Source organism: Thalia democratica, chromosome 3, assembly GCF_965202585.1.
Source record: "Thalia democratica chromosome 3, ktThaDemo2.hap1.1, whole genome shotgun sequence".
Classification (NCBI taxonomy): Eukaryota; Metazoa; Chordata; class Thaliacea; order Salpida; family Salpidae; genus Thalia; species Thalia democratica.
In genome coordinates this window covers 45,919,231-45,935,639 of record NC_139167.1, presented here as the reverse complement: position 1 = coordinate 45,935,639, position 16,409 = coordinate 45,919,231, and the positions used below count along the sequence as shown (strand labels likewise).

At 25.6% G+C, this 16,409-nt stretch overlaps 1 protein-coding gene across 1 annotated transcript in view; it reads right to left on the bottom strand.

Annotated features, from left to right (window-relative positions):
* LOC145831646 (HEAT repeat-containing protein 4-like) overlaps positions 1–16,409 on the bottom strand; it is a 95,384-nt gene that overhangs the window by 60,539 nt on the left and 18,436 nt on the right. Inside the window, exon 5 of the mRNA XM_082938955.1 lies at positions 10,524–10,733. Coding sequence (XP_082795081.1) covers positions 10,524–10,733 — 210 coding nt within the window. The remainder of the gene's footprint in view (positions 1–10,523; positions 10,734–16,409) is intronic.

Genomic DNA, 16,409 nt, shown 5'->3' with positions numbered 1-16,409 from the left:
TTTTACTTTGATTTTTATTTTAACTGGGTTTTATTTTATTAAAAAAAGACCTTTTCATAATGTATACATTTTACTTTGCTTTTTTTTTTGTTTAGTGATTTAGTCTTATTTTCTTTATCTATTTGGATTTTTTCTAGGTTACAAAATCTGCAACAAAATTTAGTGGGTAGGTGTCAACTATACACGAATGGATATTTTTGCACGAAGACAGTTTTGCACGGGTTGAAATTTTTTTAAATTAATCAATTTTTTTTTATTAGTTCTATTTTTATTATTTTTTTTTACTTTTTTGTTGTTACTATTACTTTTGCACGAGTGTTAAAAAAAAAACGAGTTAATAAATAAAAAATAACTGTTCAAAATATATGTTTAATCGTTTGCTAATAAAAGATCCTAGTGAAACAAGTTCACTGGAATACAAATAAAAACAAATTATACAGTAATCGTCCTTTATTGTACCAACATATGTTTCTGTGTGTTAACGAATTAACACACTTCAACTGGATTCTGTAAAAAATAATTACTGTAATGAAAGAATAGAAGCATAGAATAAAGTGGATGTATACATGTTTTACATTAAGATAAAATAATTTCTACAGATAATAGTTAATAGTAGGTAAAATACTTAATATTAAATCCGACTGTTATAAAACTATATAATATTTGTAATTATTAAGTCTAAAATAAGTAAAATAAACTAAAATACACAACAAAACAACAAATCATAATATGAACAAAGCACTCACGTTTAGTGGGAAAGATAACTAATTCAAATTTACTGTTGTTAATCAATGAACGAAATACATTCATTACATCTAATAATTAGGTCACAATATAAATGGGGTAATTTCAACTGTTTAATTTTTATTGCAAAGTTTGTTAATTTAGTTTTTATGTTTGTAATCTATCCTGAACAAAATAAAACATCAACCATTAGTCAGTGAATCAACAAAATTTAAAAAAACTTAACAACGGCGGAGACAATAAAAATCACAGAAAACTCGATGTAACATGTATATTATATATTAAATCAAAGTTACATACAATTAGGAAGCAGATTTAGTTTAAATGTAAAAATGAAAAAATTAAAAATTAAGATATCAAAACACAAAAAAAAACAGACTTGTAAATGAGCTTACAAATTACTGTCAGATAATTAAGTTGCAGCGACATACATAAAATCACAATGACTTAAAATTACATATATATTATGTATAATAATTATAAAATATAAAAACATATATAAAAAATAATTGGTTGGTAAAGTAGCAGTCGGTTGATTAACTTAGATATCCTATACAGATATTTTAAATATTTAATAAATAAACTGTGCTATATATGAAAAATAAAATGTAAAATAACAAGATGGTCATATGTTAAGTATAAACCTGCAGTAAAAAAACCTACTAGGTCTCTTGGGCGTAGTAGGTAAAAAAGCACGGTTTATCTGTGATTTGAATACAGGCTTCCAATTAAACTTGGAACTTAACACATAAAGGAATTAATTTGTTTTTATAAATAAAAAATAATAATAATTAATAAAGAACAAAAATTTACTGACCGAGGATATTAATATTTTCTTTTTGTTTGTATTTTATTTATTGTTTTTAATCTTGTGCAAAAATGACCCTTCGTGCAAAAGCGTTTTTGTGCAAAAGTGACCCTTCCTTCAAAAATGTCTCTTTGTGCATATTTGACCCTTCGTGCAAAAGTGTATTCGTGCATATTTGACCCGTTTCCAAATTAAGTAAGGGTTAGGGGTAACAGTGATACTTAAAAAAATGTAATATAATAAAAATTAATAATTTAAAAGTAATAAGAAAAACTAATTAATTACAAAAAAAAGTTACTGATCGAGGGTTAGGGCTAGGTCAGTAAATTTTTATTCTTTATTTATTATTATTATTTCTTAATTTTTTTTAATTAATACTTTCTTTTTCTTTGTAATTTTTTTTTAAACTCGTGCAAAAATTACGCTTCGTGCAAAAGTGACCCTTCCTGAAAAAATGGTGACAGTGATACTTAAAAAAAAAAGTAATATAATAAAAAAAAATAATATAAAGATAATAAGAAAAATAATTATTAAAAAAAAAAGTTACCAATTGAGGGTAAGGGCTAGGTCAGTAAAATTTTATTCTTTATTTATTATTTCTTTTTTATTAATACTTTCATTTTCTTTGATTTTTTTTCTAACACTCGTGCAAAAATGACCCTTCGTGCAATAGTGACTCTTCCTACAAAAATGTCTTTTCGTGCATGTTTGACCCGTTCCCAAAATTAGTATTGAATTTTGATTTTGTTCTGCTTAGTATTTCCCATTTTATTTTAAAATCTGTATTGTTGTCTTTTTAGTTTCAAATATAGTTTGCCAGTTCTGTTATATGTCTTTTATCTATAATGTTAAATGAATATTTATGATCCTTTATCTATTTTCAAATCTGTTTCCTGTAGACCCCACGTACTGTTTCGTTGCTTTATTGGATGTTACTGTTGCTCTATAGATTATATTAGAAATTAGGCATTGGTTGTTTAAAGGGCAAGGTTTTTTACGGCAATTGCAAAGTTTATCTTTTGTGCTTCTTTTATCGTTTTATATTGTCTTTGTTTATAACTTTATTGTTATGTGCTACTACTTTGCTTTTAAAATTACTTGTACAAATGTTTGAATTATAATTGTGTTGCGATTGAATATTTTTTTATATGGGTGGGTTGAATATTTTGTCAAAGGATGTACTAATTAAATTTGAAAATTGTTTGCCTATTTTAGAACTTACAGCTAAACTAAATGGTGGGTCTCTTTTTCTTTCGTTTTCGTTCTATTTTAAATAGAATGGTCTTGTCGTATTTTATATTGTCGTTATAGTTGGCTAAAATTAAAGCTATTTTATATTCGCTTTTTACAATGTTAAAAGTTTCTTTATTATTGGAAAGTTTTATGAGTCTTCTGTTTATCTTTTCAGGTAGTTGTTTTAGTACTTGTAGGGGGTGATTAGAATTGTTCTTTACGTATAAAATTTATGAGTTTGGTTTGTTGTAAGGTTGGTTACTTTAGTTTAATATGTTAAAGTATACATCTAAATAATTTGATTAAAAAATCTGGATTCTATTGTTATTTTAAAGCCGTTTTGCTTAAATAATTTAATTAAGGATTTGTCAGTAGTTTCATCTGAGCTCGGTGGTTTGCTTCTTATTATCCCAACCCGTCATCTCTATATAATACAAATTGCTTTTTTTTTTTAGCAAATATAGTCCTATTAAGTCGCAGACTTCTGCTCCGGGAAAAGATCCCATACTAACGTTAAATTGTTGGCTTGAACTTATTTTTTCCAAGGTTTAATTGCTGTGTGTAAAGATTGCCTTACAACATTGTATTCTTAGATTCATATTTTTATCTGTTATAAGGTTAAAGTTTTCAGCGAGTTCAAATGGTTTAATTAAATTAATTTAAGTTATAATTGGATAGAATTTAGTAATATCAAATTTCATAAATCAGTAACTTTTGCTAAAATTTTAACTTTCGATCCAGGTACTTAATATGCCGAGTGCACGAACAATTTAAAACATTTTATTAATACCACTTTTCCCGTATGTTTTTTACAAAATATTTTATAGCAAAATCTTAAAGCAAACTTTAAAAATCTTCCAAAATGCACAAGTTCTTAAATTAATAACTAAACAAAAAGCAGCGTATATTTCAAACTCAAGATATTGTACAAAAATTTTTAACATCCTTACTACGTCACGATGTTTATAAAAGTTTTAAATTCTATATTTATGCAAAACATGTCTAATAAACTATAGCTTTCCTGAGGATTATATGAGATTTGAAGTATTGATTTAAACTTAGTTATGCACTCCTGAGAGATAATTTCGACACGTATGTACTCTCTAGCATTTTTGGTGTCGTAAAAATTAAACGAGTTAAATACATCTAAATTGTATACATTTAGCGCATTAAAGATTTAGTTTGTCAAAAAGCTGTATTGCAAAACTGATTCTTATGGAAGCTGTAGCTTTTTCTTCAAAATCAAACAATCTTGTGTTACAAAAATTTGCATAACTTAGTGATGTTTCCATTGATACCTTAAATTTGTGATTTTGAAATCAATACAAACGTTTTTAAGCTAAATTTTGATTTTCTTATACTTATTTTCAAAGAAAATTTTATGGGTTTTCACAAGTGGCAACACATAAAGAGTCATAGTAGGTGTGGAGCAAAATAAAATGCCTTGTATACAGTTATCACTCATACTTCAGCATCTTATTTTAAACAATGAACTTAACTGCATATTTTCATATTAAATTCAATAAAATTTAAAGTATTTTAAGTTGCTGTTTTTCAGCTAGGACGTTTCACGCGTCATTTCAGATGTTTTATTTTTTGCAGATTCGTAACTTTTTTGAGCTAGCTACGTCCCTGATCTACACTGTTAACAATATTATTGATATCAATATTTTCATTATCATTACTAATAAATTATCATTACAGCTTATATCTTTTATGCTAAAAGTTTTAATAGGTGTTTCATTATTGTTACCATAATTAAAATTACTAATATTACGATTATCATCATTACTACTGTTATTATCGCTACTATTAAAATTATTATTTTTATTGTTACTGTTATAATTAACATGATTAGTATAATTAGAAATATTATATATATCCACGTTATTACTATCTGTATTACTAGAATTATTATTTGTATTAGCTTTGATATGTCTACTATAAAAATTTGAAATTTTTTGTCCACAATCTCTATGAAGACTTCCCAACCCGCGTTGCCACACTTTTGCAGAATGGAGCATTGAAATATAAAATATTTCTTCTCCTTCTTTTTTTGTTCTTACCCTTCTCGTTTTTGTGGCTATAGGCTAACTCGTGATCGTACCCACTTTCTCTTATAGCTTCCTGGTATTGTTGGGTTGTTTCCTTGAAAATGCTTTTACTGCTAGAAGTCTTTTGGAGGCGGTTATTCACTGCGATCGGTATGTGTTTTAACACATGCTCTGGAAGGTTTGACTTGCTATTCAAATATATATATATACATATACCACAGATGTTATTGTGTTAAAAATTTAATCCGACTAACGGCGTTTCACTGCTCTCAAATTAATTTAAGAACAGATCCAATGAGTCTATAAAATATTTACACACATCAGAAAAAAAGCAGAAAAAGCATGTATAATTATATATAGTGTTTATGTAGGTAGTAACTATAAACGAACTTTATGGTTTAAAAACAAAGTTTGGGATAAAAACATAAAATTATAAATTTGTCTACAAAAATACAAATTTAATAAAAGTAAGCACTAACCTCAAAAAGCTCTAAGAATAGGCAAGTTTTTAAAATGAAAATTAAATTGAGTTGTGCAGAAATGTGACGTCATAATAAATTTAACAAATTGGTCAATAATTTATGCAGCTTAAAAACATGAAGTATTAAATTTGCAAAAGTTTGTGATTGTGAATATGAGTGTTGTGAAATAAATTAGTACATAAGTAGACAGAGTTATTTAAAGTAGAATTGTCGGTTGTGGGGACAAATATTCGATAAATCTTGCCGCTTATTCAGAAGTAGGTCTTTATCTTCTGCAGCAATTACTGCTCTTTCTGTATTGCAAGTTCGACAAATTCTACTTACTCCGTTGGATGCATGTTTGATCTTTGAAACAATACTCCAATCCATGTTTGGCCTTTTACCGTACCTGTGAAAAAAGCTCCAGACATAATCCGATAAACGCGTGCTTTGTTTTTTCTTTATATTTTTAAAAGTATGTTTACGGTTAGCATATCTATCCTTAAAACTACCTTCTGTACTTCCGATATAAATTTTATCTGGGCCCTTACTTTCAACTTTAACTGTATAAATTACATTTTTAATTAAACAATTACCTTTTAATGGGCAGTTATCTTTATTTAATTTACGGCAATTACATGTTTTAGGCATATTACTTAACTTATTACTATTAGGGCTAGTTGGTTTTGAATATTTATAGTTTTATTGTTATGCATTTTGCTTATACTTTTAGCGCTATTATCTATTACTTCTTCTAAGTTATCTTTTATCATTTTAGGAATACTTCAAGTTATACGTTGATTATTAAAATCTACACTATTATTAGTACTAGTGATATGAATATTTTCATTATCATTAATATTAAAGTTATCATTACAGCTTATATCTTTTATGTTTTAAGTTTTAATATGTTTTACATTATTGTTACCATAATTAAAATTATTACTATTAGGATTATTATCATTACTACTGTTATCATCACTACTATTAAAATTATTATTTTTATTATTACTGTTATTATTAATATGATTAGTACAATTTGAAATATTATACATATCTACGTTATTACTAACTTTACTAGAATTATTATTTGTATTAGCTTTGATATGTCTATTTTTAAAGTTTAAAATTACTGTTTTGTTGTGCGATTGTATTAAAGTTTATTGTATACAAATAATAATTCTAGTAATAAAGTAAGTAATAACGTAGATATGTATAATACTTCTAATTATACTAATCATATTATTAATAACAGTAATAATAAAAATAATAATTTTAATAGTAGTGATGATAACAGTAGTAATGATAATAATCCTAATAGTAATAATTTTAGTTATGGTAACAATAATGTAAAACATAAAAGATATAAGCTGTAATGATAACTTTAATATTAATGATAATGAAAATATTCATATCACTAGTACTAATAATAGTGTAGATTTTAATAATCAACGTATAACTTGAAGTATTCCTAAAATGATAAAAGATAACTTAGAAGAAGTAATAGATAATAGCGCTAAAAGTATAAGCAAAATGCATAACAATAAAACTATAAATATTCAAAACCAACTAGCCCTAATAGTAATAAGTTAAGTAATATGCCTAAAACATGTAATTGCCGTAAATTAAATAAAGATAACTGCCCATTAAAAGGTAATTGCTTAATTAAAAATGTAATTTATAAAGTTAAAGTTGAAAGTAAGGGCCCAGATAAAATTTATATCGGAAGTACAGCAGGTAGTTTTAAGGATAGATATGCTAACCATAAAGATACTTTTAAAAATATAAAGAAAAAACAAAGCATGCGTTTATCGGATTATGTCTGGAGCTTTTTTCACAGGTACGGTAAAAGGCCAAACATGGATTGGAGTATTGTTTCAAAGATCAAACATGCATCCAACGGAGTAAGTAGAATTTGCCCAACTTGCAATACAGAAAGAGCAGTAATTGCAGCAGAAGATAAAGACCTACTTCTGAATAAGCGGCAAGATTTATCGAATATTTGTCCCCACAACCGACAATTCTACTTTAAATAACTCTGTCTACTTATGTACTAATTTATTTCACAACACTCATATTCACAATCACAAACTTTTGCAAATTTAATACTTCATGTTTTTAAGCTGCATAAATTATTGACCAATTTGTTAAATTTATTATGACGTCACATTTCTGCACAACTCAATTTAATTTTCATTTTAAAAACTTGCCTATTCTTAGAGCTTTTTGAGGTTAGTGCTTACTTTTATTAAATTTGTATTTTTGTAGACAAATTTATAATTTTATGTTTTTATCCCAAACTTTGTTTTTAAACCATAAAGTTCGTTTATAGTTACTACCTACATAAACACTATACATAATTATACATGCTTTTTCTGCTTTTTTTCTGATGTGTGTAAATATTTTATAGACTCATTGGATCTGTTCTTAAATTTATTTGAGAGCAGTGAAACGCCGTTAGTCGGAATAAGGTTTTAACACAATAACATCTGTGGTTTATATATATATAAATATATATATAAAAGTTTATTTCAAGATGTTAAACTCTAAGGACTCGAGTTTCGTGCCTATGCACTCATCAGCTTCAAAACAAGTTTAAAGTTAAACTTTGAAAGTTTAACAAGTTTTAATTTCATCTTAAAATAACCTAAATTTCAATTTGCATCTTAATTTTATCTTTATCTCTTTCAATTATCTGTCCTAATATAGTTACTCACTGAAGTTATATGAATTTTTGCTAGTTTATTGTCTGTTGGTAGATTAATTTTTGCACAAGCCGTTTTGCATGATTTTTGATAGTTTCAAAATTACGTCATAATCTATTCATGCAATTTTTTTTTTACTTTCATTAGTGATTTTGTTTTCTGCTTTATTTTAAACTTGTTTTGAAGCTGATGAGTGAATAGTCACGAAACTCGAGTCCTTTGAGTTTTGCATCTTTAAATAAACCTTTTTATTAATAAAGCCCTCAAGGTGGGCTCAGTGTGAAAAATTTAATTTATCAAGTTAAATAACTTAATTCTATATATATATATATATATATATAGAATTAAGTTATTTAACTTAATAAATTAAATTTTTCACACTGAGCCCACCTTGAATTGTCTCAAAGAAGCATCAGCCGTTGTATATGCACTGAAAGACAAGAGATGTTTAAACAAAAGAAGCGAGTTTGTATCGTCTTGTAGACATATAAAAAAGTCGATTATAAAGTTTAACAAGTTTTAATTTCATATTAAAATAACCTAAATTTCAATTTGCATCTTAATTTTATCTTTATCTCTTTTAATTATCTGTCCTAATATATAGTTACTCACTGAAGTTATATGAATTTTTGCTAGTTTATTCTCTGTTGGTAGATTAATTTTTGCACAAGCCGTTTTGCATGATTTTTGATAGTTTCAAAATTACGTCATAATCTATTTATGCAAAAAAATTTTTACTTTCATTAGTTATTTTGTTTTGTGCTTTATTTTAAACTTGTTTTGAAGCTGATGAGTGAATAGTCACGAAACTCGAGTCCTTTGAGTTTTGCATCTTTAAATAAACTTTTATATATATATATATATATTCAGATTTGTATTTGAAGTTCTAAATTGAACAAAAATAGTTTTCAACTTATTTGAAAATAAAGTGGTTATTCAAACCTGAACACCTTCTACAGAGCCCACTTGAAGGGTTTTAAAATAGTTTATTTTAAAAATACGATTTTAAAGTACTAGTACATATGTTACAAAAAGCTAAACGCTTTAATCATCAGCTAGCTTTTATCATTATCTAATTAAAGCGTTTAGCTTTATGAAACATATGTACTAGTATTTTAAAATCGTACTTTTCTAATAAACTATATATATATATATATATATATATATATATATATATATATATACTAAAGATTTTATGAAAAGTTTTGGTCGATAGTGCTCCACAAATTGAATAGGAGCTCATTATTTGTATGATTATATAAAAAACAATAGTTTAGACGACCGTTTCGTATATGGAATAATTACCTCATATCCTCATCAGTAAAGCTAAAGTTTATTAACAATGATTAACAGAAATTTAAAAATGTTATAAGTATTGTGACGTAGTAATAATAGATAGAGTTTATTGTACAGTAAGCTGAGTTTGAAAAAATATGCTGAACTTGTTAATTTATGCATTTTGGAAAGGTTATATTGGAAAAATGTTTTAAACTAATAAAAAAATATTTTAAACAATTTGTGTTTGCTGCATAAATTTTATTGTTTTTATGTTTAGTTAGTTTTAATTTTGCTAAAAAAGTATTTTTGGTAATGGATGCATATATTTTGTCTTTCGCTTTTCTTGGTTAGTGTTATGTTCTTGTCTGATTTATCAATCTTTATTTTTTTTTAAGTTACAAAGTTTGCAGTTAAATTTAGTATTGAATTTTGATTTTGTCCTGTTTAATATTTCCCATTTAATTTTTTAGTCTGTATTGTTATCTTTTAAATTCCAAATGTAGTTCGCCAGCTCTGTTGTATGTCTTCTGTTAATATTGTTGAGTGTGGATTTGTGGTTTCTGTATCTTTGTAGTAAAGTATTTCCTGTGGATCCTAAGTACTGTTTTGTTGTTTTATTTAATGTTATTGTTGCTCTATATAAAATGTTTGAGACTAGACATTGATTGTTTAAAGGGTTTCTTTGCGGTAATTGCAAAGTTTATCTTTTGTGGTGCTTTTATCAGCGTTATTGTTTTTGTTTAATATTTTTTTGTTGTGTGCTATTATTTTACTTCTAAAAATTACTTGTACAACTGTGTGAAATTTTAATTGTGTTGCCGTGAATATTAAACAATTTAATTTGTTAAATAGTTATTTAACAATGTGTTAAATAGTTATAAAAAATGTTTTAGTGTTTTAACTTTAATTATTATTTATTTTCACAGTTTATTATTAACAAAGCAATGTTTCACTCCTATATTGGCATATAGGAGTTCATCAGTTGTAATAAAAAAAGATATTCAAGTCGATAACTTTGAATCGTTTGATTTAAAACAAATTACAATATTTCAATAGTTTTAAAAGTATGCTATGTTGATTGTTATTTAAAAAAAAATTGCGGGATTTTCAAAAAAAAAGAACTTTTCTGATTAAGCTTGAAAAATTTAAAAAATTTCAACTAGCCTGAATTCTTATAAAGTTTATGGAAATTCTGTAATACGGCAAAATAAAGTTTTTTTTTATATACTCATAAACTTACACATGCTCCATTTTTGTCTCCACATTTCAATACATGAAATCAAAGTTTTATTGTCAATCTTTTTACCGTATAAACATTCTGCGTCTGACTTCGGTTGATCAAAATCTGCATTTACAATGTTGCTAGGGCTACACATTAAATTTTGATGTTCATCTATTCTTTTTGGCAATGAGCTCCAACGTAGTGCTCCTTTTGTCATGTTGGTTCTAACTAAAATTTCGAATTGTGACTTGAAGTTGTAAACGCATGGAGTACAAGAATTAATCAAATGCTTATTTATTTATATCAAAACTGATGAACTTAAAACATAATACAAGCTTTTAAAGATTAATTACTGTGTGATATCAACCTAAACATTAGGCTATTTTATTGATAACGTATTGCTAGATAATTTCTTTATTTATTATATATTTAACAACAAACTTAACACATATTTATCTCTAAGCAGTCGTTCTTAAACTTATTCAGTGTAACTTAACTACGTAATTAACGTAATAGTCGTATTGGTGTAGGTCTTTTTATGGGTAGTATTTTATGGGCACTATTTTATGTGTAGAGTTGCTGCAATCAATTCTGCCCATAATTTGATGTGATGTCATTAACATTATAGGTAGTATTTAGATGTTGCTGCAACTAAGTTGCTGCAATTAAATTAAAAATAAAATACTGTCTAGGTCTTATATAAGTATTATGGATAGTTTTTGTAGTTTTAAATTTATAAACAAACAAATAAAAAATAACTTGAATTAAAATAAACCAATAGTTTGATTTATTTGTACATTTATTTAAATTATATTTTGTAAACTAACAGAAGTAGTGGCTAGACTTATTAAAAGATTATGGATATTTTTATTTATTTAAGATTTAGTAAAGAAAAAAAACTTCAATACTCTTAAACCAATTATTTGATTTAAAAGTATATTTATGTAACTTATATTTTCTATACTAACAGAAGTAATGGCTTAGCATATTATGAATATTTTGGATATTTTTTTATTTAAGATGTTATAAACAAAATAAGGAAAATTAAAATTGAACACACATAAACCAATTGTTTGATTTATAGTTGTATACAAGTAATTTATATTTAGTAAACTTATAGAAGTAATGGTTTGGTCCTATGTGTACGATTTTATGGGCACTATTTTATGTGTCGAATTGCTTCAATCAATTATGCCAATAATTTGATGTGATTTCATTTAAATTATGGGTAGTATTTAGATGTTGCTGCAATTAAATGAAAAATAAAATACTGTCTAGGGCCTAAACTATAAAAACTATCCATAATACTTATATAAGGCCTAGACAGTATTTTATTTTTCATTTAATAGCAGCAACTTAGTTGCAGCAACATCTAAATACTACCCATAATTTTAATGACATCACATCAAATTATGGGCGGAATTGATTGCAGCAATTTTACACATAAAATAGTGCCCATAAAATACTACCCATAAAAATTCATACAGGTCGTATTGCAAATTTTTCTTGAAGTACTATTTTTAGTAGAATAAAAATCATTATTATGATTTCTTAATCATTGAGGCCATAGAGGGGTTGCCATTTAATTTACAAGTTGATCTTATTTTATAGAGTTTTTACTAAGCTTGAAGTTGCTTTTACCCGTTTCAAAAAACTCAACTTAGTTTTTGATATATGACCGGTCAAAGTCGGGCCGCATAATAGATTCCCTATGGGAAGGGAAAACGAAAACACCAAAAAAAGACTATTTTATTCAAAATCCATCTCCTCATTTTTCAAGCAATCTTTTTCAAACTTTCACAGTCTAATTTTTATACAATAACAAAAAAACGTTACTTTGAAATTTAAAGTAAAAATACCTTTAAAAAAAAAGACTTTTTTGGTCAATATTTTTATTTTTTTTAATTATTAAAATACATAAATAGCGTTTTTTTTCCAATATTATAAGAAAAATTTCCTGAAAACTTAAAGAACATTGCTTTAGAGATGAAGGATGAGATAAATTTTTAGTGTTTTTTTTTAATTTCCGAAAAAATTGACCCTACAAAATTTTGCGGTCCATACGTTTGTATCAAAACTTTTCACAAAAAATAAAATATCTCAAAAATTAAATGATATTTTTCAATTCTATAGAATCTGGCTTTTAGTTTGTACTTAAAGCTTTCATATAAAAGCCAAAATTAACTGTTGTAAAAAATTGCTGGATCCCCCTATGGCATTAAATGTTTAATCTTTATTATTAATCCTTACTACAAGATTTTTTTCTTCTAATGTTAGAAACAGCTACTGCAAAATTATAGTTTAATCACTTTAAATATGAAGGAGAACGTAGATTTCTTGCAACTACTTTAAAATTCCAAAAAAAATAGCAATATAAAATTTCTTTCTCATACGCTTGTATAAAGAAAACACCAGACTGGACTTTCATGTGCCATAAGACAAGCTAAAATTAACATAATGGTTTGCTCACACCACTTATATCATTAGACCACAACCTTTCAGTAGACTAAGACCTAGGTTTAATTATTTAATTGAAACTCGTCAGTTAGCTATTATTAAAAAAACATACTAACTAAAATTCTAACCTAATACAAGCATTATTAAACGCATAGGTGGGGTCCAACATTCTTTTACAAAAATTAACATTGGCTCTTATTTAAAAGCTTAGAGTATATACTATACGATACGTTTTATAAGACAAAAAATTTATTAAACTTTTGAAATATAATAAGTTTTATATCAACAATTTTTATGACCGATTTTCTTGAAATTTTGAAAAATTCACTAAAAACCTATCTCCTTCTTCATTTTAAAGCAATTTAATTCAAACTTTTAGAAAAGTACTTTTCTATATTACAAACAACTTTAAGAATGCGGATTTTTGGAAAAAAAAGCCATAAAAGATATTTATGACTAAAATTTAAAAAAAATCAATTATTTTGTTTTTTTTTTAAATCTCATTTTATATAAATTAAAAAATATGTTTGGTACAAGTTGTTTAAGATTTATTAAAGATTACTTTCAAATATTTTTAAAAAAACTGCTGAAAAAGTGAAGGAGAAGACAGATTTTTAGTGAATAGTCTATTTCTGCCCTTTAGCTTCCACCTCCCATAAAGATCCTATTAAACGCTTAAATTTGATCGCTTATATCTCAAAAGTTACTTTGAATTTTTAAAAGCGGTAAAAGTAATAAGTAGCTTATCTAGTTATGTAAAAATAAGTTTTATAATTGATGCTAAGCTTTAAACTTTTACGGCAAATACAGTTGAATGCTATAATTAGTACATTAAAAGAGGCTAAATTGAATAAACAATTAAAATGCTATATTTAGTTGAAAGGACTGTTTATTAAACTTTTACTAAAAGATTTTTTTTACACACACCTAAAAACATATTTATAAATTACTTTAATTAGCATTGTATGTATTACAAACCCATTTACTATTATTATTTATTTTACTACATTTTAATAACATAGCTTGAAAAAAAACTTAGAGAAGAAATTTTAGATTGAAAAATATTTTAAACTTTTTCGGGTGTTTTAATAATTTTATCTTTATAGAGATTAATATTTACAAAGACCATCATATTAAAAAAAAAAATATTTCACTGCAAACTTCCGCAGCTTGTTTAAATTCTTTATGGTTTTTTCTATTTTGGTTAGCCGTGGTTTGTCGTGATCAGTTCGATTTCAGCTCTTGATCGGTGCGAGATAAGATAAAATTATAAGGTCTATTACAGTTGTTTAATGGAAATGAAAACTATATATCAACTCTTTGTGGAGCTTTTTTTCTTACTGTTCATTAAATATAACTGACGTCCGATGTTCAGAACCGGCTAAAAGTTAATCAACTCTTCGTGGAATTTTTTAATTGTTTGTGAAATTAGATGGCATTGAATTTCAAGCGTCAGGAACTCCGCTCGACAATTGAAAATAAAACCTGCTTAATTCTCTAATAGCTCGTTTATACACTATTGGGCGAGAAACATTATAAATTAAGTTTTCTTTGAATCAAACGATTTCACTAAAATAAAGCGGTTTCTCTTAATTTAATTTTTTGTTTGAATTCTCACCGTGTTTTTTTAACATTTAGAAACAGTAGTTCTTTTATGCCTAGGTTATATTTTTTTGTAATCGGTTATTTTAACTTAATCAAAAAAAGTCCTGTTTTAATTTATCAAGTGTTGTTTTATTTATCGCAAAACAAACTTTTCAATAAAAAAGTTTTTTTAAGGATTATTTAATACAGTTATTAATATTTGTACAGACTTAAAGAATATATTAGAATACTACTGACAAAATCTTGATTTGAGTTTTTGTGCGTATTTGTATCTTATTTTGCATTTTCGTTTTTAAAGTCAGTGTTTTGTTTTCTAAAATTTTAATTTTTTAAATTTTGACTTTTACATTTGAACTAACATATTTGTTTTATTTTGTTCAAAATAGATCACATACATAAAAAATAAATTAACATACTTTGCAATAATAATTAAATAGTTAAAATAACCTCATTTATATTGTGACGTAATTATTAGATGTAATAAATGTATTTTGTTCATTGATTAACAACAGTAAAATTTGAATCAGTTTTTCTTTCCATTAACGTGAATTGTTTGTTTATATTATTATTTGTTGTTTTGTTGTGTATTTTAGTTTACTTTACTTATTTTAGACTTAATAATTACAAATATTATATAGTTTTATAACAGTCGGATTTAATATTAAGTATTTTACCTATTATTAACTATTATCTGTAGAAATTATTTTATTTTAATGAAAACATGTATACACCTACTTTACTCTATGCTTCTATTCTTTAATTACAGTAATTATTTTTTTACAGAACCCAGTTGAAGTGTGTTGATTCGTTAACACACAGAAACATATGTTGGTACAATAAAGGAAGATTACTGTAAAATTTGTTTTTATTCAAGTTTAATACTACTTTTTAGGAATCTGTAGGAGAAGTTAGACTATTAAAACAATTATTTTCCCTTTTTATTTTTAACCTTCTCTAACCTAAACAGAACCAATTGAACTCATTAACTTTAATCACATATATCTCAAGTGAAAATAATCTGGCAGCTGATATGAAAGTACAGTAACCTGCAGTTTATTACAAACTTCTTGAGTACGCACTTTTAAGCCAAAAAATGTTGGTTTTAAAATGTTTTTTATAATTTAAATAAGAAAAAAACCTACAAGTACTAATACAAAAATATAATGTTTTTGATTAAATTGTCATGTTTTTAATCTAAATAATATGAAAAATGTAGGAATCATATAAAAAAAAGTTTTCAACTCAAAAATTATATATCAAGTCCAATATTAAAAACAAAAATATTACAGTGTATTTATTTAAGGGCATAGGGGGGGTAAACACCCTTTTTTGGTTTTTGATCTTATTTTATATAGTTTTTACTAAGCTGCAAAATGCTTTTTACAGATTTAAAAAAATCAAAATAGTTTTTGAGATATAGCCGGTCAAAGTCAAAGCCGACAATAGGATCCTTATGGGAGGCGCAAACTAAAACGGCAAAAATAGACTATTTCACTAAAAATCTATCTTCTCCTACGTTTTTTGAGATAACTACCTCAAACTTTCAGGAAATGTTCCTTGATATATTTAAAAAATTCTGTCGGAAGGAATTTTTTTAAAAATAAAAAATAAAAATTTTATATAAAAAATAAACAAAAAAAACAGTTTTTTTTTTGTTTTTTTGTTATAAAATTTTTATTTTTTAATTTTTTTAAATTCTGTTCCGACAGAATTTTCTAAATACTGCAAGGAACATATCCTGAAAATTTGAGGTAGTTATCTTAAAAAACGTAGGAGGAGATAGATTTTTAGTGATTTCTAGTTATTTGACGTTTTAGTTTGCGCCTTCCATAAGGATCCTAT